A 26,682-nucleotide genomic window follows, 5' to 3' on the forward strand; every position below is an offset into this window, starting at 1 on the left:
CTCCTCCTGCCTGCGCTTTCCGCATCTCCCCAGCCTGTGCTGAGGGAGGGCAGTGCCTGGACAGAGACAGACAAGTTCTCCTGCTGGGCATTTGGCTTGTCAGCTAGCACTTTGAGAGGCTGCTCCCTTAAGAGCAGGGAAAATTGGTTTCTTCTGAGCTAGCAAAGTCTGTGGCCAGCACTCATTTAATCCTGGCTGGGATGCAGGTAAGAAGGGCGAGTTATTTAGACTGTCAGGAGGTATAAAACTGGCTCAAACACAGCAGAAAGGGCTGCATTTAGAGGCCTCCCTTCCTGCAGGCACTCACTAGTCCCATGGTCTGGCAGGGACTGATCTCCAAGCCAGTAGGTGTCACTGCACGGGAACAGAGATCCGAGAGGGACAAGGTCACGTCCCCCAGCCTTTGGGAGCAGCTCCTGCCTGCCAGGACACAGGCAAGGATGGAGAAGGAACCCAGAGAGAGGAGGGCTATATCCTACCTAGGTTGCTCTTCAACCAACCCCAGAAGGGAAAAGGAAGACTAACACCACAGACTTCAAAGGCGAGGAGGTGTCTCAAAGGCTGCTCTAAGGCTGGGGGGTGACCCTGCAAAGAGAACTCCAGAACTGGCAGCAGTCTTTTGTGACCCTGACCCTCCAAAATATTAAGAAGACTCTCGTGTGTCAGCTCTTCTACAAGCTCTCAAGCACAGCCTGTGGGGTCAGCAGCTCTCCAGCTGACCCAGGCAGTAGTGGTCTGGCACAGACCAGCTCGCTTTGCAGAGCTGAAGTTGTTTTTTCTTCCCGGGAAACAGAAAAAGGACCCCAGGGAGGGTGAGCTTGCTGGGGAGGGATTTCACAGAAATCCAAGGCAAACAACATAACAAGTTTTACCGAAAATTATTTAAATCGGGAATCTATTTTGAGTCCCACTTGGGCTTATTTTAACAAGATTCAGTCTTTGGAGGCTAACACTATCCAACGGCTTTCTTTTACACTTTGTCCAGAGATTAGAAACAAGTCCTTATTAGGGGAAGAAGTGATGTGGTGCTCTGGAAGGACAGCAAGAGGAGAGGACATGAGAAAAATGACAGTCTCGAGGCAGAGATGAGCGAGTAGAGACAGGCACTGGGGAAGCAGTGGTGCCACACTGCAGAGGCAGCCACTGGCAGGCTTTGAGCGGACGGAGAGCTGCAAGAAATTAAGTTCCCCACTGTGCTGCAGACCCAGGTTTGGGCTGAATCCTGAGTAATTGGCTGTGCTATTTTGGGAGGGGGGCCTTTCACATGTGAGACCATCGTGGCTGTTCCCACTCAGGCACAATTACGGGTCCCTCACTGCCTTCAGCCCCGCTGGGCTAAGTTTGATGCGGGGCTGTGGTTTCACAGCAGCTGAGCTGGCGAGGTGTGTGCCAGCACGGAGACGTCTCGCTGGGCGAGATACAGGCAGAGAAGAAAGGGTCTCGCTGGATTATGGCTACTGCTCTGCTGCCACCAGCACCGACATCTCTGTTGTTTATGGTTCGCACACAATTTGGAAAACAGCACTGAAAGAAAGTTTGCCAACAGAGTCATAAATAATTGAGAGCTGCAGTCGAGGAGGCTGGAAGGGAGCGGGGACAGCTTAACAGCTGAGCTAACACAAAGCAAATCCAAGCGCCGTAGTGGGCAACACAATCCACTGAGTTGCTCTTTGTTTTGTTGTGTTTTTTTCCACTTCCATGCTCCAAGCACCATTCCTTGAAGGGGTTCATACTTTGTAAGGCAAATAACACACTTTCATCCCCCAAGGAACTGAAGAAAAAAAATTGTTGAGGAAAAACAGATTTTAAACAGTGAATTTAAATCTCAGGCCAAATTTAGGTTGACAGTCTGAGGCATCAGACTGCAGAAATCCCCATTTACCTAGCCCCAGGAGAACTGCTTTGTACTGGAGGAACAAAAACTAAATCCCAGCACAGTGACGATGGTCTGGGTTCCTACAGGAGACTGCAGTAACTCAGAAACTGAGGAACCCAGCCCTATTTATCAACTCATGTCAAACTCATACAGAACTTCAGTTTTATCGAATTTGGTGCTATTTCTGTTTAGACACCATGAAGTTTCTTTAAGTTTCAGACTTGGGATCCAAACTCACACACAGAGAACAGCTCACTTGCAAGAAACAAGTGCCTCCGTCTTTTGCCACTGCGATCTGATGGGAAACAGCCCCAGGCTGCTTGTCTCACTCCAACGCTCCTTGGGGAGACTGCCTAAAGCCTGCTTTGATGGCAAAACCCAGACCTGAACTAACTGGGTACAACAGCACCCGTCCATTAATTTTACATGGGTGCAGCTCTGCTAGCAACATAGGTCAGGAACAAAAAAACAGGGAAGAAGATGGACCTGCACAAAGGCTATTTTCTCAGCTCTATGCATCAAGAAGAGTAATGGAGGGTACAGTGGAAAAATAAAAATCCTCCTCCCCTTTTTTCCCCCAGCAGAAACGGAGCCCAAGGGAGATGAGGGTGTGAGGATGACCGTACCTGTCTCAGCAGGAAGGAGACAACGTCTGTGGACTCCCAGTAGCTGGCGTGGAAGAGATGAGGTAAGGCAACCGTGGGGAAAGCTGTCAGGGCGTCAGGACAGTAGAGAGCGTAGTCGATCCTTTTGGTTCCCCACCATTTGGCAGCAACTAGAAGGAAAAGATTAGTTCAAAGCGGGTTCATGTGCATGCACAGTCTGTCACAAATGGTATTTCAAGGCGCTGGCCCCTCGCTCCAGGTAGGCCAGGAAGCTGCTCCCCAGATGGTCGCACTGTTAAGAGGGAACAACCAACCCAGGGCTTATTGTCTGCTCAACCCGAAGGAGGAACACACGGAGGCAGCAGCACTTGAGCTCTCCTTTATTTAAGGACATACGAAAGTACTAGAGGGCAGGTATTAACTTGTCATTAATCCAGACCACAGGGAAGGGATCTAAGGCTCACATGCAGTGAGCCTGGGAATCCACGTTCCAAAGCAGAAGACAAAATTGTCTCCTGTGGGAGGAAGGATGTGCGTGCTGTCCACTGCAGTGCGTGCCCAGGGTATCTCCAGCCCTGCTTCAAACTCCTTTAGCTCTCACCAGGGAGTGAAAGACTCTTTGGCACCCAGATCTCAGCCACACTGCACAGGATCTGAACGCTGGGAGCCCACGTGAGATGTTAAAGGTGCCACAAGGCAGGGTGCTATGGCACTTGCTGCCAGGATTGGCAATCCCCAGTAAATCCTCGTTGCCCTCCGAGGCCACCATCATGCAGGTGACAGAGATGCCTGGCCCAGCTCTGGGCCAGGGGCTCTGGGACTCCACTGCACGGGAGACTGAAAAATGCACCGAGATTTGGGTGGGCAAGGTCACAGAAAATTCAGAAGAGTTTCTTCTACCGAACAGCTCACACACAAGTGGCTGACAAGTGACCATTCGCACACCACCACACTTCAACGCTGCCCTGAAGACACACACATCCTTTCCAGCTCCAACACAAGCACGTTTCAGCCCAAAGCCTCCGACCCTGATGGCGCGGGCAGCTCTCCCAGCAGCGAGGAACCCTCAGCTCCTGCACCCTCTGGCCTGGAGGAGCAGCCATGGAAAGGAGAAGATGGGTCAGGTGAAGACAGCAATAGGAAGAGCTGAGTTTGCATGCAGGTCGCAAGCTGGGGTTTTGGCAGAGTTTTTCCTCTGACTTGTTTTTCTCTGTAACAATTTTCCCTTTATATGGACTTCCAGGAAAGCTGCCAGGCATAAGGTGCAATCCAACAAAGCCTTCTTATTAAGGGAAAGCTGCTGGTGATGAGCCCCGATGCTGAACTTAAAAAATGGACCCATCAGCTCCTTCCAGAGCCCAGCACAACCACTGTGAAGTGCAGAGACTTACAGCATCAGCACTTCCCCATGGCCCAAAACCTGGTGTGCTGAATGCCCAGGCCACCTGGGGCCATCCTAACGGCCCTTGAGATTCCGAAGAGCCAAGGGAAAGAAAAGGAGGGCATTGCTGGATCAACACGGCTTTTCCAGATCACACAGGCACCTCCTCGCAGCCACTTCTGACTTTCTGCCTTCCAAACTGGCAGCTCCTGGTCACGTCCCAACCTTTCATTTCTCATGCAAGTCCCCAGCTTGGGTGACTCCAGATTCTTTGTATGAAGAAGCCAGGATTTACTCTTCTGTGTTCAAAAGACAGCATGAGGGTGGTAGAGGCAGAAGCGTTGTCCCCACAACTCTGCCTAGAAGAACTGCTCTTGCCAGGTGTTAGCACTGTTATTTATGAGTGACCTTTGGAGCAAAGTGACATAAGTACTTGTTAAAATGCTATCAGAAATTGCAAGTGTCTCAGTGAAAGCACATAGATTTGTTGTGAAGATCTGTGACCACTGAACGAGAGGAGGTTGACTGGAGCTGCTCTCTCCAGAATACCTTTCTTGATGTCCAGGTTGGGTATCCGAAGAGCACAGTCTGCATCCTGACTCGATGGCCCTTTGAGTTTTCTTCCCTTTGAAGGGACTTCGTCATGTTTATGCTGCCTGCGTCTCTTGGATGAAGTCTGGGTGGGGGATTTGTGAGGGAGTGCAAGTTGGGACAGAAGGCTAAACCCTCTACAATGGTTAAGGTGGTGTTTGGTTTCTAAAAAGAAAAATAAATACAAAAGCAAACAAAAAAACAGAAGTCATACTTCTTACATCACACACGATGCAGGCAACACCACTTCCATCCTCCAGAAGCTCACGCTGTGAGGAAGCTGCACCCTGGGGAGGGCTCCCAGAAGGGAAGCGCCATTTTGCAGCGCCCTTGTGGCTTGCAGGCCATGTTCAACCCTCAGTGTATCACCTTCAGGCTGCTGCTGCGCTAACAAAATTGAGTGTATGAGCTGAAAGGCTGGGGCTGAGGGGTTGTGCCAGCACGGGGAGGTGAAGGAAGGGGCTGAGAGCACAGCAGGGAGAAGGAACGGGGCTGGTCACAGGCCAGGTGCCCTGTGAGACCCCATGCTGCTGGCTGGGTGCTGCCCAGCATTTCGGCAGCTTTTCCCCACACCTGGTGGGGCCTCTGGAGGGCCAGATGTGTGCTGAGGGCTGGACTTCTCCCCTCTGGTGTCACAGACAGGTTTTGATGGCTGTGAAGTATGCACAGGAATAATTCCCACAAAACATAAGTCAAAATAACTGGAGGAAAGCCGGAAGACTCCCCAGATCTCTGCAGGCAGGCAGGGGGATGTGCTGACGGACACGAGGGCAGCAAAAGGTGCCCCTCATGTTGACCAGTGGGTTCCCCACCTACACAGCATGAGCGCCGTGCAGGCCTGACCCTGCCCTCAGCTGGCGGAGGCAGGATGGCTGCGGGGCCTCACGCAGGGCCGTCAGGCAACATCCTGCCATGAACCCTTCCTAACAAACAACAGCAGCCCCCAGCTTCCCTTCTGGGCCGGCTGAGCTTGGCAGCTCTCTGTGGGTGTGAAATGAGCACAACAAAAACACCTTCTCCCTGAGAAGCCTTCCTCCCATGCAGATTAAAAGTTAGCAAGAAAGCTCGTCAGAACGAACACAAGAAGGCACGTTGGGCTTACAGCATCGGCTCTCGGATGCGCTTCAGGGAAGAAAAGCTCATTTGTCCAAGGGCAGGTAGTGTGTTCCTGCTGCAAAGGTTGCCTCAGACAGGACAAGAAGCCTCTGCCCTGTGCCCACAGACTTCCAACAGCTCACACTTGCCTCAGGGAGTGTTACTAAGCTCAGTAATTAATTATGAAGCAAATTGTTCATAGTCCTGGAATTTAATGTGCTGGGAACGGATTATCTCTAAGTTTTCATCACTTTCTGGGACAAAAGTTTGGGCTGAAGGTTTTTTGGTTTTTAAATTTGTTTGGTTTTCAGCCTCTTTCCATCCGAGTTTATCAGAGGTCCCTGAGGATATATTCTGTTAATCTCACACCTTCAGCTGAAACAAGGAACAGGCTGAACTGCTAACAAAGGCTGTTGTTCCTCACCATGTTAGCTGTAAAGTTATACAGGTTTTGATAAAAAATTAAAAAAACATCCTTTTTCTCCTCACTCTGCTCTGGGACATGGCTCATAATTGACTGACTCTTGGAGCTGCCCTCCAGGCTACAGACGAGCTGAATTTTCGATGCGAAGTAATAAATAACCCAAACCTTTTCCTGCCTTTCAGCATTACAGAAGGGCTTACTCGTCCCCTCCTCTTGTGGATCACGTTTAAATAATGTGCATCAAGCCACGCACCACATCCTGCATTACTAATCTACAAGTGCTGATCCCCACTACTTCTGCCAGACTCTTATCAACAGCAGCACACAAACATCCCTTTGGGTTAACCCTCACCACAGAGCAGCCAAATGCTGCTCAGAGTTATCAGTTATTACCATTTTTGAACAATTTACACCATAATCACCAGCACAGTCCAACATGCATAACACGGCAATGGCCCCTGTGTCATAAACTGGCTCCTCCAGGGGACACGATAACACGCAGCACTGACTAGGACACAATCAGGTGAAGGTGAAATAGTTCCAGGTTTGGTTATAAATGGAAAGCATACCCCAGACAGACAGACAGACGGACAGAAGCTGCGTGGCTCTGAGCCAGAGCGGGGCGGCTCGGTGCACGGCGCTGAGACAGCGGTGTGGTGGCGAGCAGAAGTGTTGGAGGGGGTGAAACACTTACTGTTGGCTATGTTGGAAGCAGTGTAACTGTCTGCCATTCCTGAGACCTGGCTGGCAATGCTGATCTCACTGGCTCTCCGGAAGCCCCTGAACTGAGGGGCTGAAATGGGGGTGGACAGGGACGCGCTTTCCATGAAGACGGCACCATGAGACTGAACAACATCTGCTACAAAGTTGAAACAGGGAAATCAAAATATTAGACCAACAGACAGAGGCTGGGCAAGATGAACTTGAGAGGAGGAAGAGGAGGCAAACAAGGCTCGTAGATGCAAAAAAAACCTTTCAAAACTGATCGGAATGAAAAACATTTCATTGGAGCTCTAGTTTGAAAAGGAAGCAAACACCACAGCAGGCAAAGAGGCATGTGGCAGGAAGAGCAGTCTTTGATTGAGAAAAGCAAAATAATTAGCTAAAAAAAAAATCCAAAACCCCAAACAAAAATCCAGGCACTTACTTAAGCAGCAAGAACAGAAGCATGTGTCATACATACAGATGTGAATATATACAACTTTATATATTCACACTGAGACAAAATAATAACCAGGGGAAGGAGAACAACAACAAAAAAACAACCTTTAAAAAGGGATATTTGTTTTCTTGAAACATTTAGACTTAAATGAACATCTCCAAGATAGAAGCATTAATGCAAAAAACATCAAGAAAACATTTTCATGCCTGGCATGGACTAAATTTGAACTTGTATTTCATTGCTGATGGATACAGCCAACACTCGTTAAACTAAAACAGGGGCTACTGAGGAAAAAGGAGCCTGGTGCTGAGCACTTACATCTCCAATCGGTGTTGGTGGCTCGGGGAGCACTCAGTCTCTGTGAAAACAGAGCTTCTTTTGTACAACGTGCAAGTCTGGATTTTAGATCCCAACCTGAGGTTTACCAAGTGTGGCTTAACCCTCTAGTACATAAATACAGAAAAGGAGGATTTAAAGGCATGCTCACGTGGCCCTTATACATGTATTAGGGGGAAATGGACCTAAAAACGTTCAGGACTGGCAAACCAAGAGATGCTGAAAGTCAAGATAAAATCTCTGCGTTTCATTTTTCCCCCTGTAACAGTGGTATGAGCACCCACCCCTCTGTGGATGCTCTGAGGCCAAATTAAGCGTCTCTGGGACATCCTGCACTGCAGAGGGTTTGTGGTGCCGATACCACGTGCTTCACAGCAGGCAACACAGGTATGACAGTAACATGCAAAAGCAAAGCTATTTACTACTGCTGTAATGTTGCCCATCTCTGTTGTACCTGAGTAGCAGCATCTGAGCTTTTTTTTCCAGACAGGGCAAAAGTTTGTGCCCAGCTGGGCAGCAGATGCCACGGGGAACAGAAGTAAATTACTCCCCCGCAACAACATCCTCCGCCTACTTCAGCCAGTTTGGCAATCCCTGGATTTGATCCCAGCGTGCGGCTGACACGAGGCGTTGTTTTGGCAACTGGTTTATTTTAATACAGATCTTTTTGCTTGGGGCTACTGCTCTGCTTCCTCCGATCTTTCAGTTCACAGCAGCAGTGTCTGTGCCCACACAAATCCTGCTGCAGCGGAGGGAAAGAGAATGTATGAAGCAGAAAATGTGTAGATAAGTGTCGGTAAAAGAGTTCTATTCTCTGCAGGGAAAATCAGGCCACAAGCTGCTCTGTGTAAAAGCTTTGTGGACTGCAAGATCTGAGTCCTAGCGGGAGCCTGACCTGATGATGAGCTTCACACACTGCCCACGTTGTGCCTGAAAGGCCATTACCAGCATCACTTTCTCAGCACTTTCCTCCACTTTTCACCTTGCCTCAAGCTGCTGGCTGTCAAGGCTGCTACCAGCATCCACAGCCCAGCCAGCCCCACTAGGCCAGCAGAGTTTTCTTACTGCAGAAAGCACCAGCACGAGGCAGGAGAGACAATTCGACCAGAGGCTGTGCTTGGGAAACATGAGCCAAGCCAGGAGCTGGCTGAGTTCAACCCCACAGACAGGGTGAGGGGTCTCACTCCCACTGCGGGCACCTACTGACTGCAAGACCTGGCACAGCCCTCTCACCTCTCCAGGTTACCCCTTCTTCTCCTTGTCTGTACAGACTGTGAGATCCTTCTGCAATAACCCCTCCCATCACACGGGTGCCCCAACACAGCTGCAGCACAGGTGATGACTGTCAGCTCCCCTGAACTTGGTCAGATGCAGGGAGAGGTTTGGCTTTGTCCGACTAGGAAAAATGCCAGGCTCAGGTTTAGCTTGCACCTACCAGCGAGGCCTGAACTTCTTTTTCTCCCTTAAAAATAAACATCTGTGGCTTGAATTAGGAAGCAGCTGGAGTCTTACACCAATGCTACACAGGAGGAAAGGCTGGGCCAAATGGGTTGATCACAGCTCTGGCTCTGTTAGCTTATCTTCCCTTAGCTCTGCGTGATTTTTTACCTCCTTTTTTCATGGGCCCGGGAACTGGAAAGTACATAAAGTTAAAAACAGTGGCACTCTGGGCTTGCTTTCTTAGTCATCTGTCTTTCTGTGCCTAGCTCTGGATTTTTGAGTCTGAAGAAAAAACAAAACAAGTCAACACACAAAAACCACTTCAACAACCCCTCCAGCACCATGCAAGCTAGTGTCACACAGGATTCCTTCTCCACTTGTATAAAAAACTATTCTGTTTTACTGTTACTGAGCTGTGTGCTGGTGGCAGGAGTCTGCTCTGCAGGGGCTGACGTGCAGCCTGACTGCACCGTTCCTGCGTCCAGCCCACTTGGGTGACTGTCATGTTTCTCCCTTTTCCCAAGCTATGCACGCTCTGTTCCTGAAAGATTACAGTTTCTAAGAAAAAATGAGGGCCAGGAAGAAACAGGGCAGGAAACGTGGACAGAAAACTGCCCCTTTAGCCAGGCTTCCTCAACCCCAAAGCTGCTGTGACAGCAACTTCCAGATAAAAACCTGTGACCTGACCCACAGGTGAAAAAAAAAAAAAAGAGAACAAAAAAACCCACAAAGAAACAAACTAACAACATTTTTCCTAAACTCTGTGTATTCTTTGTACCAAATCCCTTGGGCAGGAAGGTTCTTGCCTTTTGGAAACCAAGGGGGCTGTCTTTGGGAATGATGTGACCAGGACAGGATGCAGCAGATGCTACCACAGCGGCACAAAGTGACCAAGCCCCTGCGACAGCTCCTGCTCCAGAAGGGCCCTGCTTTCTGCTTTTCACAGGTGGCAGCCTGCGAGGTTTCTCCAGCAAACACTTCCAACCCAATCCAGATGCCTGGAACAGGACCGGCACCAGAAAGATCAAGTTTAGCCATCAACCACCAAGTTCAGCTGTTCCTTCAGGACATACATGTAGATAGAGGTGGACAGAGGTGCCACTGTTTTGCTGAGCTGGCTGAAACGTGCTTTGTACCATGTCTGAGAGCAGACCTCACCAGAGTGAGGAAGCTCCCAAAGCTGGAGACCTGGCCCGAGTGGCACCCTGATCATCCCTCTCCCGGCAGCACACGTCAGACTGATGCGTGAATTGAGATTTAACTGCACTTCTGCAAGAGCTGCCGTAAGAAGCAAAATCACTTTGTTTTTGCCTGGCTATGGCTCTTTAATACTCATTTCAGTGCTGTACCTTTTTGTTTATGGACCCATTCGTCAATGTTCTTACTAATTGTTTCGCACTCAGTGAACGGCACCGGGCCATCCTTCTAATGTACTGCTGGCACCGAGTTAAGTCCTTGGGGCATCCAAATGGCACATTTCAGTATATGCTCTTTGCAGGCTGAGCTGTGCCACTGAAGCAGGGAGTACTGAAAGCAGTTGAAGATATGGAAGGTTCAATAAAAAAACAAAGAAGCCAGCCAGCTGCTCAGCACAGGCCAGACCCTGCCTGCACCAGTCACCAGCCAGTGCTGGGCACTCTGCAATCGCTACCCTGAGATCAAGAGCCACACAAATTTCCACACAAATTTCTGTTGTCCTTAAGTTGTTATGATTCTGGAGATCCATTCCCAGTGGCTGAACTGGGAATCAGCACCTGCTGCAGTCACACCAAGCACTGCTTGGCCACATCATGCTCTTGAAACACAGGGTAGAGAGCAGAGAAGCTTCTGAAAGCCCTGTCCTGCCAGCAGGATGTATCAGATAACAGCTAACGGGCATTTCATCAGCGACCTCCGAAGTGATTAATTAATAGTGCCAGATCCTTTCCCTCTGCTTTGTTACAGAACATCACAGCACGGGCAACATGGCAACTGCACACCTGAAAACCATCAGGGAGAGACTATCTGGGATAGTCAGCGATGTTGCCATCCTGTATGACCACATAACGTACTGGACTGCTCATGAACAGCAAGGGTCAGCTTGTTAAACAAATAAATAAATAAAAAGCAGCTGAATCAGGCTCCCAATGCAAAATAATAATAATAAAAAAAAAAAAGTGAGAATGGGCAAGTAAGACATGGGAAAGAAAGAACCAAAACAAAATCAAATCTCATTAAAATCACGATGCAGCACCAGCCACCACCAGAATAAATGAGGCCATGCAGCATTTACAACAGTAAAAAAAAGGCAAAATGAATGCGTCAAAGTTTGCTTTTAAGGCAGAAGTCGCGAAATTAATTTTCAAAAGCCAACACATACAGCTACCTTGGGGTCTGAAAGCCTCAGTCAGTGTATTCAGCAGAGCCACAAGCACTGTCCAAACACGAAATACTCAAATGGACAAAACCTGGTCTGACAGGCATTACATTTCTGGCCACGGTGCAGTGTGGCTGAGTGCTGGGGAGTTGCACGCTGTGGACAAACCAAACTGTTTCCAGGGGATCCTGCACACGAGCAGGGCCACCTGGGGACTCCACATCTCCGTGCCAAAGCCTCTTCCCAGCAGCACAGCCACCACAGAAGGAAAAAAACTGAGCATGTGGCAGCAGTCTCCCCTTCCAAACTCAGCACTGTAATGCCAACTCATTCATTTTCCTGCTGGGTCTCCCAGACCCCAAGCACGATCCCATGCAGTTTGTTCATGTGGCACAGCCTGAGACACAGCATGAAGATTTCAGCTCCAGGAGGTAACAGTATGATCTCCAAAAAGCACCCCAAGTACCCAAGACAACAATACAAAAGTGTAGATTACACACACTCAGCAAAACCGGCACTTTTATTGGAAACATCTTGCCAATTCAGTACGGGAACAGGGATACTTGTTTCCATGAAGCTGTCCTGGTGCTGGAGAGCACCCAGAGGGCTACTTTCCATGAGGAGGATGGGATTGTTCTGGATTGTCTCAACTAGAAGCAGATGGGAAAATAAAAAAACAACAAAAAACAAAAGAACAGAAGGACAAAGAACAACAGACATGCGGCCACAAAGTGTTAACATACAAACAGTTACAACTGAGCACTTCAACTATGAGTCAGGGTCTTCAATGAAAGGAAAACCTTCAAATAGAGGAAAAGAAACAAAACATGGGTGACTTTCCAAATAGACCCACATCAGAGAGATTAACTGGTAGCAGAGGAGAGCAAAATGATGGCATTTCAACCACAAAAGAAAAAGGAGTCTCTTAACCAGCTCCTCCAAATGAGCTGAATTCACAAATACCCAGCAGATCCAGAGAAATCTTTTTTTTACTACAAGGAGAAAAAAAATATATGCTCTAAGGGAGATTTACTTGAATCAGACTCACAGCCTACACAGTGCAAAGCACAGGAGTAAGCAGGGATGTGAATTTGATTTCACTCTGCACGTTGGTTGTAATCAAACAGGGACCCAGCATTTAGTACAGATGGCAAAACAGAAGTCTAAGAGGCTTCCTGAGCCCTGGACCAAAATAAATAAATAAATGAAAAGCCAGCTATCTGTGCAAGGAGATACACACAAATAGTGCTACAGAATGTTTAGTACATAACTAATTATAATTGAGCACCTGAATTGCACATGATCACCAAATCGTATCTCTTAATTATAGCAACAATTAACTTTTCTGGAGCACCCTACGGTGAACGCTCCTGCTTTAGCAGTGGCATTGCAAATCATGGTCAGAACAGCCCTTCTGGGTAATGCATAAATCTCAACATAATTTTTACTCTAATGGAAAGGAATAGTCTGTTACTTTATGATAAGCTAACGAAGAGGCTTCATCTTACTCAAGAAGAGAATTTAAAGGTGCTTTTTTGTCAGTTCTATTCACCATGGTAAATAAAGCAGCATCTCTTTTAATAACAAAGCTCAAACCTGGAGAGGGTTCTGAAATCGTTCAACCCTTCTCAGAGTTGAGCTAATTGCTGTGTAACTCCTCTCCATTACATTACATAGAAGTGTCTCTCTAAACTTAAGACACAGCCAACTTAACAAAGGTCCAGGGAGGCCCAGTAAATTAATAAGATCACTGCTTGTTGCACAGAATGATAACCAGAACGAAGGTTGCTCAATGGCAACGGGGCTTTTGCTTCAGGCTTCACTGAGAACAGGGGACTTGAAATATAGTTAAGAGGAAGAAGGTGTTTAGGAATTTTCATTTTAATTTTTATAAGAAGCCACTTGCAGCTGATACCTAAAGCATACCCCCAGAAAAATCTGCTTGTCAAGTTGCTACAGATTCCCTGAGCTGTTGTAACTGGACTGGGTACAAATGCAGTTGTGGGTGGATCCATTTTTAAAGAGTGTTGCAGCAAGATCTTTGCTAAATTTGATGAGTGAGTAGGGCCTGCAGAAAGTATTTTATTCACTCCATTAAACATGGATTTTAGTTTATGCCCATTTAAACAAATCAGATTCAGCAATTAAAACAATCCTTAAAGATACAGATACATACAAGACCACTGTTCTGCATTTTCAGTTTAAAAGTGATGCAGAGCATCAATTTTTTATTCACCTCTGGATATATATTTCTCTTCATTTGGTCCTACATGATTAAATAAATGGGAAGTTACCAGAGTTTTACAGAAAAAAAACTCCCAATCTTTCTAGCTGATGGCTTTTGTATTTAACTCTGGTTTGCCAGCATGATTTCTTGTATGCTGTAAATCTAGTTTTACAGTAGAGACTCCTAGTTGCTCTGTTTACTGTAAGTAGCCTTTGACTAACAACCTAGAACAAGGGAAAAATTATGGTGAAATTTTTCTTCTTGCCCCAAAGCCTTGACCCTGCAGGGAGCCAAAGCTTTAGGTGAAGCAGGAAGGTCAAATTTAGTTCTGCACAGTGCAGAAAGCTTCTCACAAGCTTCCTGAAGAGCTCCTTGCAATGAAATCTTGCACTGAAATGGCAACAGACTATGAGAGTCTAGGCACAGAAGTGAGGTGAAGATGGTAGGAAATATAATTTATTTAATTAGATCAACTGCAAGAGCACTGATGTAATGGGAGCCGAGGCAGGGCATGGTCAGGACACAATTGCTTCAGATGCAACCCAGGCAGCCAAAAGGACATGCAGACAGCCATTTTAGACATTGTTACTGCTGCAATTGGGCTAGAGCAAGTGAAAAGGCCACTGATGGCAGAGGAATCCTAGGTATCCTAGGAAAACAGTCTCTCACTGGCAAGGTGGCAAAGGCAAGGCACTGTCACCAGCCCACCCGTGGGCAGTAGCCAGTCCTTTGGCTGGTTCCATGAAAAAGCAAAGGGTGCAACCAAGTAAATCATCTCATGATGTCATTATTGACTCTGCTCCTTCCAGTCTTCACTGGCGTCCCAAACATCAAGGTCCTGAAACTCAGCCAAGTTAATCATGCTTCATCCAGCCCCAACCACAAGCACCAGCTTGGGTGTTAAGCAGGGACCTTCAAAGAGAGGTCACCACATTCCGACTCTCAGCAGCTGATGGCCTTTGTGTGACACATGTTAGGCATTTGAGTCACAAGGCACTGATTTTGTTGGAAGAAAACTACTTTTGATAAAGCAGGAACAAGGTTAACATTACGGGGCCAATTCCCTTTCTTGGCCTTTCCAATTGCTTTGATAACCTCATGTGAAGTGTGGATATAACCCTTCAGACTGCTAATATGAATCCGAAGTGACTTACCCAGAACAGCAGAATTGCCATCACCCAGTGGGAACCTCTGGTAACGGGGAATATTAAAGGGGGGCAAAAGGTAAAATTTTCTCTCCAGAAGAGGCTCGAGGCGTGAAGCAGATGGGTCTGCAGGGTGGAACAGGTTATAGACCTGCTGGCAAGCTGGTCTGAGCTGAAAGACTGAAGAGATGGAGAAAAAAAATATTCAAATATCACATGGTTATTTGTTAGATTACTGTAAATATTTGTCTGTAAAACAGATAACAGTCAAGTTTACAAAAACAGAAAAAGCACTGAAGATTTATCATCTCCCTCATCTTCCAGTTTAATCAATGGAAACAATTTATCAGCACATCATGTACAGATTCAAAAATTTCCCAGTATTTTTAATGTTTTGAACTAAATGACAAATAAATTGTATCATCAGTGTCGGCTAGAGCATACAGTGATCTGATTCCTTATGGTGCAGTAAGTGTTATACATAAATATTTGTTTTTTACTGGATTACTCAGTGAGCTCAACAGTTTACATCAGGACTTACTGTCAAGAGCTGGAATGACAGTTTTTCGTAGTGCAAGAACCAGACCCAGGGGAGAACCAAAGAGGAAGAAGTCCGTGATCTCAAACTCAAACTTTCCAATATTTCCTCCATCCAGCATAGTGGAGCTACTAGATCGTCTGGACCCCGGGTCATTTCTGAGAACACTAGAATGTAAACTAGAACAAGAGCAGAAAATAAAGACAAAATTTTATTCATATTGTTTTTTCATAATTGAGGACCAGATAAGTGATTAACAGCAAAAAGAATTCTGTCTCTTTAGTGAAGAAACGGTGCCAATCAACTCTCCATGCCTCTTCACTTTAGTTTATTATCCAGCAAAGTGTCCCCCCAAACAATGACCCAATTTCATTGGCATCACATAGACTGTACAAATCCAAGCTTCAAGTGGGTTCATTTACACACTCCACTCTCCTCAAATATTTCTTTTTTAGGAGTCAAAAACTTGGTTACTGCTAGTGGAACAGTCACTGGCAAACTAAAATAACCAGCAAAGCAAAATTACTATAGCACCAAGGGAAAAAGCAGATTTACAGCGATTCACTCTATTACACACATCACTGCTATGCTTTCTGGCTGTCAACATTTGAGTTCCTTCCATCACCTTACTCTCAAATGTTACGGAAAGCTTTGCTTACCCATTTCTTCCTCTTGCAAGTAGTTGGACAAATGTTACAGTATTAAAAAGGAAAGAGAAAAAGAAAATGGGAGGGGAAAAAGAAAAAGGAAGATCAAAATTTGCAAGAAGATCCTTGTGTACCAAGTTTGAAGCACAGTTTCATGCATGTGCATGGCACACACTGGGAATGGAAATGTGGGGTAATTAACCCAGTGACCACGGGGTAAATTGTTTCTATCATGCACCCAGGACCCTCCCACCTCTCTTCTGCCCATGAGATCACGTATGCCAAGTTATTACCACTCAAACTACCTCTCAACCCCAGCCCAACAACTCCAGGTAACTGCACCTAAAAGATACAGAATATGTCTAAGCTTTTTTCTGTTCCTTTCAGTTGTCAAATCTCCTTGAAAATCTCAACCTGTGTGCAGTGCAGGCTGGCCGATACAGAGGTTTAAAACAGGGATTTGACGTCACATATCCTTTGGACACGGAGGCAGAGGAAACAGGAACCCTCAGATAACAAGCCTGGGAATCCACCCCCGTGCTAGGAAGCAGTGTTTCTTTGCAGGCTAGATCTGGGATAAAGCTGAAGAGGCAGATGTGTAACTCTAATAACCCGGTTCACAAAAGGTTTTCTGAGATCATTCTCTCACGACCGCAGAGCAATAAGCTGCAATTTCTTTTCCTCTCCAGGTTCTGCAGATTCCGACTGCAGCCTTGCTGGGCTCTCACTGCTACAGCTGCAAGCGGAGGGCTGCAGACAGGCTACCAGCAACATCTTAACAGGGTGTTTTCCAACACTTCAACAAGCATCTGAACAGAGTCTATAAAATATGTAGGATAAATGGATACCACAACAGTTGGGCTGGATGAAAGGTTTACTGGCCTGAAGTCAGACACGATGCAAATGCAAGTCTCTACCCAGCCCCAAGACGAAGTCCCAGGTGCTCAGCAGCACTTGCATGGCTCCGCGTGCCACAGCACTGGCTCCCTGCTGCTGCTTCTGAATGCAGTGTGTGCCTGCCCAGCTGGGCACTGCCATGCTCAGGGAAATGGGGATGCTCCCTCCCCACCATCTGGAGCCCTGGAACCGTTGCACTCGCTCACCCCTGCGCACGCTTCCCCTCTGGGGTAGCTGTTTTTCAGTAAAAGAAAAGCTGCAAAAACGCAGATGGGAAGAGAAGTGGGTTTCACTTGGACTGAGTTTTCTTGGCAAACAGCACATTGCCCCAGAGACAGCACCTCTGCTCTGCTGGCCGCTGCTCCCAGAGGTGCTCAAAACCTTTCTCCTCGTGCCCTGCTGCCAGGTACTGCCTAGAGGAGCCCGCCTGCACGCCTGCGGTACTATTCTCCTGGTTACCATCCGCAGGGAAATATAACAAGCTGACTTACGCCAGACATACAGATCACAGAAAGTCAAAACAGTGATGTCAAAAGCGAGAGGAACAAGAGGTTACGGCAGTGACAGCTAAAATGAGTATGTTCCCAGTTCTGTGATGTGAACGAGCCTCCCCGAGATCACACTGCCAAGATGTGCAACGCTGAAACAGATTTAAAACAAGCCACCTTCACTGAAGCTACAATTATTTTAGCTGTCAAGACTGCAACGCATTAAGTGTGCCGTGTGTAAGGAATACGAAGTTATTTAGAATGAGTTGGGTTTTGCCAAAGACAGGGCAGCGGCAGCGTGATCTGAATGAACGTGCCACAGAAAGGATCCTGACGGCGGATGCGTTACGGCAGGGCTGGTACAAGGCTTTTTGTGTATTTGCTCCTCTTCCCGTGGCATCTCTTCGTGGGGAACGAAAGAGAACGAGAACAGCCGTACTGCTCAGCGATTTGGACAGCTCCTCTCATTTTACCAGGAACTTGATAGTCTTTTTTGCAATCAAAAGAAACGAGAGCCAAGGGGAACTCTGAATCCATCATGCTCCAAGCAACCTACAGCGCCCTGTTCTCCCTTTAAAAAGCAGCAGATGTACTGTGTGCATTAATTAAACAAGAGCTTATGGATTTCAGAAGCAAATCAACTCATTTACAATAATACAAGTACAGCACAGCCAGAAATAATGTAGTTGTGCAGAAGGACTGAATTTAAAAATAAATGTGTGATTGTAATCTCCAGATGCTGCTCTGGCTTGCTGGGCATTATCCCAGAGAAGCGGGTAGGTCTGATACATGAATAAAAATGAGTGTCTTTGGCACAAGCTGAGATCTGCAATAGGCACGGACAGAAAGGCCCCCATATGCCAGGCTGCCAGTATGCGGTGCCCATTAGGAAAACTTGGCTCTGCTCCGCCAATCTCCTGCACGAAGCTGTGTCACATCAGAGCTTAGTTTTCATATGGGAAAATCATTATTTAGTGACAGCGGGAGCGCTGGGGCACTCAGCCCATGACTGTGCTGCTCGGCGATGATGGCTGTGAGCACGAGGTCTGGGGACGGGGCCAGGTGTGACACCCTGCCAAGAGGCTGGAGTGGAAGAGGAGAACCCCTGCCCCCGAACCGCCCCTGCGCCAGGGACTGGAGGGGGAGAGATGCAAAGACAACTCACGGCATCAGGCTGCTCTTTTTCCTGAATTAATCTGGCTCTTGAGCTGTGGGAGAGGCTTATTTTTGACCCAAGGTCTAAAGGTTGATTAGAAAAGATATGAAAGCCCCAAAGAAGTAAAGGTGCAGCAACCCATCTCACTGAACACTGACAGCCCTTTCCAGGCTCCCCTCGAGTGCTTCCTGAAGGGAGCAGCCACGCTCCTTAGGAGATGGAGCAAGGAGGAGCAGGACAAAGCTATCTGAAGAGACAGATGGCACCGTGCAATCCCTCAGCCATCGCAGGCCCACTGCTTCTGCTAAACCAGATGCAAAAATGCAGCAAGACTCCAGCCCACTTCCCTGCACTCAGTCTGTGCTCTGGAGGTCAAGAACAAGGAAGAGAAAGCACATTTTTGCATGACTCATATTTTCTCCTGTAATACAGGAGGCTGTTTCAATAAGGTATGAACAAGAGACTGATTGCCTTTTATTAACCTGCTAGAAATAGCTGAGAAGCTTATTGTGGATTTTTGTTTTTTTGTAAATGCAGCTTATCTTTCTGAATATAGTAACTCTGTGCCCCAATGACATTCCCTTTGGTGTTTTCTCTCTCCTATGAATCTTTTGCAAAAGGGCCCCTGATGTGGCAGGACAACAGGAGCCCCTGGGCTGGAGCAACAACTGCAATTAATGAAGAAGGAGAAATTGGAGACAGGATTTCAGCTCAGCACAGGGCAAAAGAAACAGCCTTGGACACAGTTACAATGCAGATAACAGCGTTTGCTGGGGGAGACGTTGCTCCTCAGTACCTGGGTCGTAGGGGGGGGAAGAGGGATTAAGAGGATGATGCAGCCTGTCTGGTCCTGTAGGAGAGAAAGGGATGGGCTATCCAGTTCCACAGGCAAATGAGTCAGAAAAAACAGTCAGAAAAAGCCTCTGGGCTTACAGAAGTAATCCCTGAATGATCAGCAGCAATGGAAAGACCGCTATGAAAATTTTATCAGTTATGTTAACAGATACGTTTCTGAAAGTCCATTTGAAGAAGCTTTGCAATGTGATACTGAGGGCTTTGGTAGTGAGTAACAAATGTGAAACGTGACCTTGGTGCAAGGGTGCAGCCCTGGCAGGGGACAAAACCCAATCCCCTGTCCCTGCTTCATGCAGGGGCCCAGGTGGCTTCGCCAAATAGTCATGTAAGACAGCAGAGAGACAACAATCCTCGTGTGTAGGTGAAGGCTGCTGCCTGAGTCAGCCAAACAGTGAGGGCTGAGAACTTCTTGCCTACAGCATCTAACCATCCCGGCAGCAGAAACCTACTTCTATGACTGGAAAGGGCACTGCAATTCAATCTCACACTCAAACTAGGCCAAAATTAAAGGACACAACACATGCTCAGCTTTCCCAACAACAGGTCAGCTTTCAAAGATGCTTAGAAATTAAAACAACACTCGATCCCCAATCCTGCTTCCCTGTTTTCACTCACCCTATTTATATATTTGCTTTTTGACCTCCCTGTCCACAGCAGGGGGGTTGGAATTTGATGATTTTTAAGGTCCTTTCGAACCCAAACCATTCTATGCTGCAACTGCAGCACAGCAAAAGAAGCAGTTACCTGACTGCCTGGGTTGTCAAGAGACAGGATGAAGGGCTGCTTCCTCCCATTGTAATACAAAGGCAGTAGAGCAGCTGGATTCTCTCCCTGCCACTAATGGTGCTGTTATTTTTTTTTTATTTTTGTATATACAATGCACTCAATGAAATCTATACTCCTCCAATGTAAAATTACACTTTCCTCCACCTTCCTTGTCACAGGATGACAAAGCAACATTGAAGTTTCCTAGGTGCACTGATCTCAGCTCCAGAATATTGCTGGTTCTGTTTCTTCTAAATCTTACCTTGAAAGAAAGGCTTGATGCTGCTTGATTGTGTCCAGCTCGTAGGTGGATGAATCACTCCTTTTTCGTGGCAGCTGCTTCTTTGGATCTTCTCCATTGCTACGGGGAATATCAATGTTGCTCCTGCTGAGGTGTCTGCTGGCTTCCAGATTAGAGCCACTGGAGCAATAGGTGTTGTTCACTGTTATTCCAGGAGACAGGAGGTCGGTATCCTGGGATTTGAAATACATGGATTTACCACTCTGGCAGTTGAATCAGGAATACACCCACATTTTATCTTTCTCCTTCCATCCTCCTTTCACCATCTACATCAAGATCCCATTCAGGGCAAAGCCACCAACTCCTAACACATGCTCTAGGACATACCTGTTGGCCTGGCTATCAATTAGGAAGACCGTCTTTGGCCTTTCATGCAAAGATCCTTACTAAAATCAGGGGCTGTGGAGGTGTTGTGGCCAGCAGACCCATTCCCAACAGACACTGACAACCAGCGTTACCTGGACACTCACAACACTCCCTCGCCGACTGCTGTTCTGGCTCTCGGACACAGTCTGATTGCTGTAGCATAAGGCATCAAATCCCAGAATTCCTCCAACACAATCTCCTACCAAACAGACCTGAAAAAGGCAACAGAAGTGGGGCAGGGAAGAGCCCTTTGACTTCGGTTCAGAGATGACAGTTAAAAGGAGTGCTGGCTTATACCTGGGAAAGCTGCTGTAACAGGATAACCAGTGCTTTCATCAGTAAATCTATTTTGTCGATGAACATCCATTTAGACCTGCAGACTCCTACTAGCTAACACAGCTAATATGTTCTAGCTGTCCCCACCAGCCCACTGGAACAGGGTGGAAGCAACACAGAGTGCTGACTATTGCCCTAACTCCAGTCTCAAAAAGACAAGCTTGATTTCCTCCTCACCAACCGCCTGTGCTACTTCAGGCAAGCTTCCCTGTGCTTCTGTTCTCTGTTTGTGCTGTGAGGAGATAATGCTGTCCTGCCTCCAAGTGTGTTCAGCAGATAGGCACAGTACAGCACTGAGACCCCTGAGTAGTAGAGGGCTGTCTGGGGCCCCAGGGCTTGGAATAAACTCGGGGTGGATAAATCACACTGCAGCAGAGCAGTGGGCACAGCCTGTTCAATAGCTTAAATCCCACTGGGCTAGAGAGTGCCTTTGCTCACAGAGGTGTGATGCTCAGTCATGGTATTTACAGGGCACAGCAGCTGTGCTGTCTCAAAAAAGAAATCCACTTTTGCAACAGGCAACCCCAGTGAGAGCTGCTGAAGGTCCTTTAAAGACAGGAACACTCAAACAGCCTTGGTTTGCAATGGGAGTAGAGATCACATTTAGTAACAAAGGTAGCATTCCTGATTTGGAAAGGTGTGTCATGCTGAAAATTGATTAACTTCACAGCTTTGTAGCTTCATTTCTGAACACAAGCTCTGACTTTGTTTGGAATCCCAAAGGTTCTAGACAGAGCATAAGCAATAATCTCTCTCTCCTTCAGAAAGAAATGGAAGCATGCTTTCTTATTGCAGCTCAACCCTGTCGTGTTTCCATCCCTCCTGAGAGAGTAATGAAAATAGAGCTTCAGAAGGAAATTGCTTCACTTGCTCTTCCTTTCATTGTGGCTATAAACAGCTGCTGGCTCACCTGGCCATTGAATGACATGCCCTCCTGGGATCTGATGAACTCGCTGTAGGCCTGGTTGGCTCTGACGATGACTGTGGCTACTGCTTCTTGGTACTGCGGGGATGATGTCGCTAGCAGAGGGAGTGCAGCAAGGGGGATGTGGTCCTGGCTGTTGGATAGGCAGCCTTCATCATAGCTATATGGGCTGAGGCTGGAGAGGGCAAGAGAGATGGGAAATACTCAGCCTAAGATGCAGAGTGGGGAAAGCCATTTACAGACAGTACAGTTAGTAATGAGGATTGCTTAAAAAAAAGAAAAAAAAAAAAACAAGATAGCAAAGGCCATTTACTCCAATGTGAATGGGTGAGAGCTTAATAAATCTTTCCCTCCCATCAAAAGTAAATCTTCAAGGACAACATACTTACAGTGATGGAACAACCCTCAGACAAGGAATTAAAGCTTTAGTATTTATTGGATTAATTAGAATAAATCAATCACAGAACTCTTGCTGCATGATTACTGTATTCACTGCAGCTAAGTATGAAATCGAGATTGAATGCCTCTCTAGTATATTAAATAAGTGCATTCTCAAAGCGTGGTCAGAGCGATCACTACCACATACAGAGCATTTCATGGATTAAAAAAAAAAAAAGGCAAGCACAAAATTTAAACCATCCACTTACCTGGACACCAGCGAAAAGGCTTCGGAGCAGATGGCTGGGCAAGGGACTAGCCTGATGGCAATGTGTCCAAGAGCAGCTGGGTAATGCACCCTCATCACTGTGTCAAACACGGTGGTGATGGTGTTGACATCCCCTTGCTTAGAGCTCTGATCACCACTTCCCGAGTCCAGGATGTTCCCCCCGTGGAGTACCAAAAGGAGGACATGGATTTTACTTGGCTGCATTAACGGCTGCACCGACTCGTCCTAGGATGAAACAGAACACAGTAGGGAGGCTTGTTCTGCAAAGAAATTGTATTTGCCCCGTATGCATTTTATGCAAATTTTATCACATTTTCTCCCCTAAGCTAATACATAGTACCTATAATACATGCATTAGCCACATCAGTGCCACAGAAGGATGAAATGCCTGCTCTCAAACACAGTGGAGATGAGAAAAGAAAGCTAGGAAAGGAAAAGAGATACTTAATTCAGAGGACAGTGTGGGCACAAGCACAAAAGAGCATAAACTGATCCTGAGTAAGTGTGTACTGAAAATAAGGTTTCTTAACGCAGGAAGCATGAAATTTTAGAATAATCTCTCCATGTTTCGGGTAAGAAACTAAACTGTCTTGTAGAGAGAATGTGCTTAATTTATGGAAATGGACCTCAGATACACCTGGATGCAACAACAGAGAACCTGACTTCCCCTTTCAGGTCTTATTTCCCACACAAGAAAGAGGAAAAAAAAAAAAAAGAAAGAAAAAAAAGTTCCCTGTAACCAAGAATGGCCAACATCTGGCTGGGAGACTGCTGCATGAACACAGTAAAGGTTTATATCATGGCTGTCCAGGTACTTTGCTTCCTACATCAAATAAATTCCTTGCCTCAACAGACAGCCTGTAGTTTGTATCTGAACTGGGGAGCATTATCACCACCAGAACAGCTGTACACCCAATTGTGATGCCCCAAAAGCAGGTACAAGATCATCCACTTGCACTGGTTGCACGTTATAACACAACGGAGCAAACTATTTTTAATAGCTGTCCACTCTCAGGGCTTTCAGTGTTAACAGCTCCCATGCAGACCCAAATCCCACTAACCGTACACCTCTGAGACATGTGGAAGCAGGAGGTGCTGATCTTTGCTCCTGTGCCTCATCCCAGGGGATGGCAGAGAACATCTGAGAACATCCTGGCTCCTTCCCCAGAGGAAGGCAACTCCCTGCAGCCATTGGGAGGGGGTAAGGAAGGGGTGAGAGGCAGAAGGGTTTTCTATTTGGGAAATTCTTTTCATTTTTGCGTCTTTAGTCCCCTGTTGTCTATTGAGCAGTAATTGAGCCCCTGACGAACATGCTGGTGGGAGGGAAGCATGCCCAGGCACACATTAGCAGCCTAGCAGCTAGCTTGCATTTTTACCAGATAATGTTAAAGCATGTGTTAATACACAGCCCACCAGAAGCATTAAAATTCACATCCAAGGCTGTAATAAAGATTTTCCAGACTTCCTGCGCAAGAATGGCCTTTAATTATTTAGTACCATTACATTGTATTAATGCCTGCTCTTTAAACCCCTGATTCCAGTTTACAGTGCTTGCAAGGTGAACTTTTGCCTGGCTGGAGGCATGGGAGGAGTTCTCTCCACATCTCAGCACTGCTTTTGCTTTCAGCCAAATGTTTAAGTGCTCATTTGGAGAACAACATGAGTCACCAAGCTCAGGTCATCTGGAGGCTTATCAGCAGTCATTTGGAGGCACCTTTGCCTTCCAGTTCATTAACCTCTGCCCTTAAAGGAAGTGGGGAACATGCAAGCAACTGCTGATTACTTTGGGGTGGAGGTGGCTGTTTCGAACTTTCTTGTGAGATCTGGAGTCACTTAAGATCTGGAGTCACTGATTCTTGGACTACCTTTTGGTAAACTCGAAGTCCCCACAATGGTGGCTAGGAATTTCAAACTGTTTTAGTGGACTAATTGTGAACAACTACAAACAACAGGCATTTTCACTTCACTTTCAAGCTCTTTTTTTAAAATGAAGCCAGAAATGGGAGGGATCCGAGTCCGTATAGCAAGATAGCAACTTCTCTGCACCACTTCAGCCTCTAGGTGAAATCTTTGGGCTGTAACTTGTGGATGGCTTATGTTGAGTTGGCTGGAGCCATTCCCATCCCCATCCACTCTCCCTATAGCCCTCAGTCTCTAAAGCAAAACCAGAGCACCATGAACATACAGCTTGGCACGTAGAATAGTACCAAAGACCATACCAAACTCATCATTTTTGAGTTGCTGTGACATAGCTTGGGCTCAGCAGGCACTCTGCAAGCAGCTACATCTGTGCCACACAGATGCTTGCAAGGTAGGATGAGTACAGCCACTCCACAACACGCGGTCTCGCTAGGACTCTGAAGTACAAGAGCCTGTATATTCAAAATCTGGAAAGCCAGGGGGGTAATTATTTATTATTTTATCCCGAGCTCTGATACAAGCTGTGCTATAACTGGTTTCCAAACAAGTCCCTGAGCAGCTCGGAGGAGTGGGCTACAGCACAGCTGTGTCAGTGGGACTACGGCAGCCTGCACCGTGGTGCTGCAGGAACACGGCTCTCCTGTTCCCACATCTCCACCAGCTCATTTGGCATTATCAGGGCAGCTCTACCAGCAGTGCCTCAGGCAGCAGTTATCCCCACAGGATCAGTGTTTTTTCCAGCTGGATACCTGACACTGCCTGCAAACGACAGAGAATTTTCGATATGATGTTCAAAAGACAGGTGAAATAATCCCTTAAGCCTAGCCATGGAGTACAGAGTATGCCAGCGTGGCTCCAAACAACACACAAAGACAAGACACCGCTCGCAGCAAAGGAAGCAGTTTACCCCATTTACCCCACAGGGAGACTTTCCAGCAACAAGGGATCTCATTATAAGAAACCAAAGCACTTACTTCAATGATGCTGAGCCTCTCTACGCTGGAGCCAACGTGGTACTCTGCTGACGTCTCGTGATACAAGTCACCTGGAAGCACATAGGTTTAAAACATCAGCACTGCAAGACACTTTGGCAAAGACAGTCTTCCAATAAAGGCAGATTGTGCCAATGCCTCTCAGCCTTTTTGCCTCATAGCGCTTTAATTATTTCATCTAATTGCCCTCTCCTTCCCACCCGCCTCCTTCCACCAGAGAAGCCTGGGCAATGGCAGGTCACTTATTTTCCAGTAATTTCTCATAATCTCAGTAAGCAATAGAACACAAGCACGCTATCCTCTCATTACAGCAACCCAGCATCCTTACTGCATTAAGCATGGCAACAACGGGAAATCCCTGCGCAATTGTCAGAAATGATCAATTTGTGGGGAAAAATAAAAGGAACGGCTTGAACTGTTCGGGGGGAGCAGAGATCTGATGTGCTCGTGTGTCTGTGCCTACACAGACTGACTTTGTACCAGCAAGCCTAGGTGTCAGCTTCTACTGTGCTGCTACATGAATCGATCTGGTTGAGGAGTCAACTTCTTTTCAAAACAAGCAGGAAATAAAACCAAGGCAGGTACGGATAAGAACAAAGGATGGAGCAAGAGGAAAGAAAAGCTGGGAGAAATTCGAGTGATTCAAGACGGAGCTGGAATATTTCATCATTATAAGAGAGAATCCTGGCTGTGGCACAAAAGCACCCAACCAACATGGAAAATAAAGAGAATCGAGAGCTTCCTTATCCCAGCTCCCACTGGGCAATTCTTTTTCAGCAGCACTGGGCAGTCATTTTTGTGCTCTGTCTCAGCTTTTCCTTTTATGAGTCGAAGATAACAAGTTTTACCTTTTTCAGACTGGGGCTGTAACAATTACCTGGAAATACTGTGAAATATCACATGCAGTTTTGGCTAAGAAAAAAAATGAAATTACCCTGGACATCATCGCATTCCGGGGTTTCGATTTTATCCATCAGATCATTGGAACTCCATTTGGTTATTTCTTTCGGGAACATTTCCTCATTGTCAGACAAGTCCTCTTTAAAAACAGATGTTTTGAGAGTCACACACAAACAAATATGTATACAGGCAAGAGCACAGAACAGAATTTTAAACAAAAGACCCCACAGCTCTATGTAATCTCATCAACATTTGAATGGTTTAAGTCATAATAAAACATGATACTTTACC

The 26,682-nt window shown here is 46.7% G+C and overlaps 1 protein-coding gene across 6 annotated transcripts in view; it reads right to left on the bottom strand.

The window, feature by feature from the left end:
• The window catches only part of PITPNM2 (phosphatidylinositol transfer protein membrane associated 2), a 132,701-nt gene that overhangs the window by 7,952 nt on the left and 98,067 nt on the right, over window positions 1-26,682 (bottom strand). For 3 of the 6 annotated variants that reach the window (XM_032199237.1, XM_032199238.1, XM_032199239.1), the window contains 11 exons: window positions 26,426-26,530; window positions 25,474-25,544; window positions 22,560-22,804; window positions 21,898-22,087; window positions 20,744-20,863; window positions 20,247-20,458; window positions 15,180-15,355; window positions 14,648-14,818; window positions 11,767-11,916; window positions 6,667-6,831; window positions 2,503-2,651 (listed from right to left, as the gene is read on the bottom strand). In XM_032199237.1, the coding sequence (XP_032055128.1) occupies window positions 2,503-2,651; window positions 6,667-6,831; window positions 11,767-11,916; window positions 14,648-14,818; window positions 15,180-15,355; window positions 20,247-20,458; window positions 20,744-20,863; window positions 21,898-22,087; window positions 22,560-22,804; window positions 25,474-25,544; window positions 26,426-26,530 (1,754 nt within the window). The remainder of the gene's footprint in view (window positions 1-2,502; window positions 2,652-6,666; window positions 6,832-11,766; window positions 11,917-14,647; window positions 14,819-15,179; window positions 15,356-20,246; window positions 20,459-20,743; window positions 20,864-21,897; window positions 22,088-22,559; window positions 22,805-25,473; window positions 25,545-26,425; window positions 26,531-26,682) is intronic. The other 3 variants (XM_032199240.1, XM_032199241.1, XM_032199242.1) reach the window with 3 other exon arrangements.

Source organism: Aythya fuligula, chromosome 17 (assembly GCF_009819795.1).
Source record: "Aythya fuligula isolate bAytFul2 chromosome 17, bAytFul2.pri, whole genome shotgun sequence".
NCBI classification, from domain to species: domain Eukaryota; kingdom Metazoa; phylum Chordata; class Aves; order Anseriformes; family Anatidae; genus Aythya; species Aythya fuligula.